Consider the following 3,656-nt stretch of genomic DNA (forward strand, 5'->3'; position numbering starts at 1 on the left):
TAAGAGATGAAGGGTGGGACTCCTTTTTGGAAGAGGAATGTTCTTTTTGTCAACAACATTAATTCATATACCCAACATGGATGATATGTTTGTACGCCTTGCACTTCGTGGTCGCCCTCACCGTAATTCTCCAGAAATTACAAATTTACATCATTACCGAGTATATTTGTTCTATTCTGTCATCAATTTACAACTTCAAGAATTGAATGATCGTTTCTCGAAAGTAAATACAGAGTTACTCCTTTGTGTAGCTTGTTTATGTCCACAAGATTCAATTTCTTCTTTTGACAATAAAAACTTGATTAGAGTTGTTGAGTTTTATCCATTAGATTTTTCTGTAGTAGATGTCATTGTACATAACAATCAACTTGAGACTTATATTTTTTACACGCATTCTAACAACGAGTTTGAAGGGTTGAATGACCTTGTTGATCTTGCAGAGAAGTTAGTTCTGACAAAGAAAGATAGGGTATATCCATTGGTTTACAGACTTTTGACTTTAACATTAATTTTACTAGTTGCTATTGCTACTGTGAAGAGAGTCTTTTCTGCAATGAGTATCGTAAATGATAGATTACGCAATCGAATGGGTGATCAGTGGATGAATGATAGCATAACTGTTTATGTAGAGAAATATATATTTTTGAAGCTCGATAATGAAGTTATTGTACGACGATATCAAAATATGAAAACTCGCAAGAAACAAGTTTAATATATAAATTATGTCCTTTTTAGTATTGTTCTAATATTGTTTTATTTTTTATCATCATTAAATCTATGACCAAAACCTCGAAGTTCGGCGTCGAAAAATGATGCCTGCACTAAACATAAATCCTGGCTCCATCCTTGACTATATATATAGGGGAGAAAGAGAGAGAGATTTATTTCCCCATTATGTGTAATAACGGATAAATTGATAGAAATAGAGAACAGAAGGATAGATTTTTTTATAAAGAGAGGAGTGAATTTCCCTCTCTCAACTACGAGAAAGAGGAGAGGAGGTGACAAAGAGAGTATATGGTCAAGTTCAACTGATCTAAGACGACAGGAGAGAAAATCCTTTCTAGAGGAGTGTGATTGCAAATTTAAAATTTTTGGTGGGGTTATTATTGGAATAATTTCTTCAATTTTCTATTTGATTACCATTTGCCCTTTTATTATGGGAATAATCTCCTAGGTTTTTCTAGCCCGGTTGTTTTGATACGGTAAAATTTGCAATTCAAAAGGAGGGGTCTATCTATTTGTCACGAATAAGTAATGTGTTACCAAGATGATTAGAAATCGTAAAAATGAACATGAAATTTCAAATTTTCAAAATTTCAAAAATTGTTAGCATCAACACTGACAAATTTTGAATTGTGTAAAAACATAAGAGAACACTAACAAAATATACGAGAGCCCATGCTCCCTAGACTGATTCTTTTGAGTTTTGAGCCACGCTCATTGCAAACTAGAAGTGTTCAATTATTCTCAACGACTGGAGCAGGGGATGTGTATAACATATCGAACACTTTTTTAACTCGGTTGACCATAAACTAATAATGTCTATACTGCTTGGCTTGCGAGGAAGTTGAGAAAAGCTTATTTGGCACTATGATCAGAAGGGCTTGTACAATGTGAAATTCGGTTTGGTGCATCAGAATGAGTGAGAGGAAAGATCTCTTTCGAGCTCACAGAATATTGTTGAAAATTGTGTCAAGATTTTTCAAGGGGATGAAACAGCATAACATTAAGAACTCCTACCAACAGCTTCACAGATCACCTCTGAACTTAGGAGAAGTCAAACTAAATGCCTCAATCCTAACGTCAACATGGCACCTAATGCAGAGTCTTGTTATTTGATATTGTAATATTGCGTTGAGAAGTACAGTTTAGATCATGTCACTTCATTTTCAGACGAGAATCGGGTGGCCCACACACTAGCTTCTCATGTTACTTTAGATAGGAGTATTTGTCTGTTTGATATCTTGTATTCTATTATTTCTCTCTCGTGTTTGTGAGAAATTGATTTAATGAAATTTCTGTCTCAAAAAGCAAATTGAAATAGCTTCTACTATATTTTGTTATGTAAAGTTTATATTGGATTCAATATTTAAGTTTTTCTTTATCATCTTAACTTTAAAGAGAGAGGTATTTGGTCCTTGCATGAAGTTGATTTTTTTGGAAGATCTTGTGAAAAGTGATTTTTTTTTTTTTTAAGAAAAAAATAATAATTTGATGATATGATAAATTATTTCTAATATCCGATTATCGATATGCTACTCTAATACAAACAATAAATATCCATTTTAATTTATTAATTGTAATAAAAATACACAGTATATTGCTTTATCACGACGAGTCTCAAAGGTAGTTTGAGCCCCATTTTTATAAAAAAAAAAAAAAATGCATTTTGAAAGTGTTATGATAGAGAATGTTTGATTAAAACATACTGAAAATTTTTAGATTTGCTTGTTATATTATTTTATTCAAAAATATATTTTGATGGAAAAATGAAACTCAAACAAAGGCTCAATTTATGAAAAGAGTGGTACCTACCATGTTAATTCAAGGATAAATAAGAAAATTTCCAAGATTAACAAGGATATTATAATTCCTCTTTTAACAATTATATATATATATATATATTACACCCTATTAAAAAACACGTAAACCTCTTTCTATTAGGTTCAATATTATTTAGCGAATGCTTGGTACCACTAAAAATTTAGATTAAAATCTAAACAATTAATTTTGATCACACTTTTTATAATACCGACAATTTTTCAATCACATTCCATTAAATTTTATCAAAATCTATTAAAATTTTGATTTTAATGTAGGCTCTCCATGAGTATTCAGCAATTATTTCCAATTTGAACACCAATGATTCATAACATCATTTTCTATTAATTAAATATACAAAACATAGATACATTTAGACATGATATAGAAGCAGCCAGGGCCAGTCAATGAAAAGAAAAACAAGAAAATGAATAACTTAGAAATTCTATCTAAAGTAAAAAAATAAAAACACAAAACAAAAAAGGTGAGAGAGAATTCTCAATATACACTTGCTAAAACCCGACATTGAGGCAGTGTCTTTTGTCATCCTCCCCAGGCAGGCAGAGGTAGAGTTGTTAAGAGTCATGTATGGTTCCCGAGCATTGGCGGCACGCCATTTCTCTGAGCTTGTTTCAACTGTAACAGATGAGTCCTTAGACTGTATTCATCCACCTGCTCGAGTAAACATAGCAAGCAACTATTACATACAATATAGACAAACGAATCTGAGTTTGAAGAAGGGTTATTTGACTCATTGCAGTAGTAACGTGAAAAGACGCGTATATCACAGTTGAAATTAAAGAAAAATAAGGTTAGCCTATGGAGATGAAATTTTAATCCGCCTATGGAAAATACCATGCATACAACCACAAATACAGGGTTAACATCAATAGAAAGAAGCGAAGCTAGGAATTTGATTTATAAATTTCATCAGAGTCATTCTCGGGGTCCTAAATGTAACTTAATGAACTCTTCTTATTGTCTATGCCTTCTGGAAGAAAATAATGATCAGAGGCGGACCCAGACGACTTTGGTTAGGGGGTCAAAAATAAAATTTATAGGGTATTTTCTAATAAAAAAAAGCGAAAGAAAAAAAAAAAAAAAAAAAAAAC

The 3,656-nt window shown here is 31.8% G+C and overlaps 1 protein-coding gene across 6 annotated transcripts in view; it reads right to left on the reverse strand.

The window, feature by feature from the left end:
- Positions 1 to 2,866: 2,866 nt before the first annotated feature.
- The window catches only part of LOC111381981 (AUGMIN subunit 8-like), a 9,883-nt gene continuing 9,093 nt past the window's right edge, over positions 2,867 to 3,656 (reverse strand). For all 6 annotated transcript variants that reach the window (XM_023005835.1, XM_023005831.1, XM_023005830.1 and 3 more), the window contains one exon: positions 2,867 to 3,216. In XM_023005835.1, coding sequence (XP_022861603.1) covers positions 3,127 to 3,216 — 90 coding nt within the window. In that variant the 3' untranslated portion in view covers positions 2,867 to 3,126. The remainder of the gene's footprint in view (positions 3,217 to 3,656) is intronic.

The sequence above is a fragment of the Olea europaea genome, unplaced genomic scaffold (assembly GCF_002742605.1).
Source record: "Olea europaea var. sylvestris unplaced genomic scaffold, O_europaea_v1 scaffold2413, whole genome shotgun sequence".
NCBI classification, from domain to species: Eukaryota; Viridiplantae; Streptophyta; class Magnoliopsida; order Lamiales; family Oleaceae; genus Olea; species Olea europaea.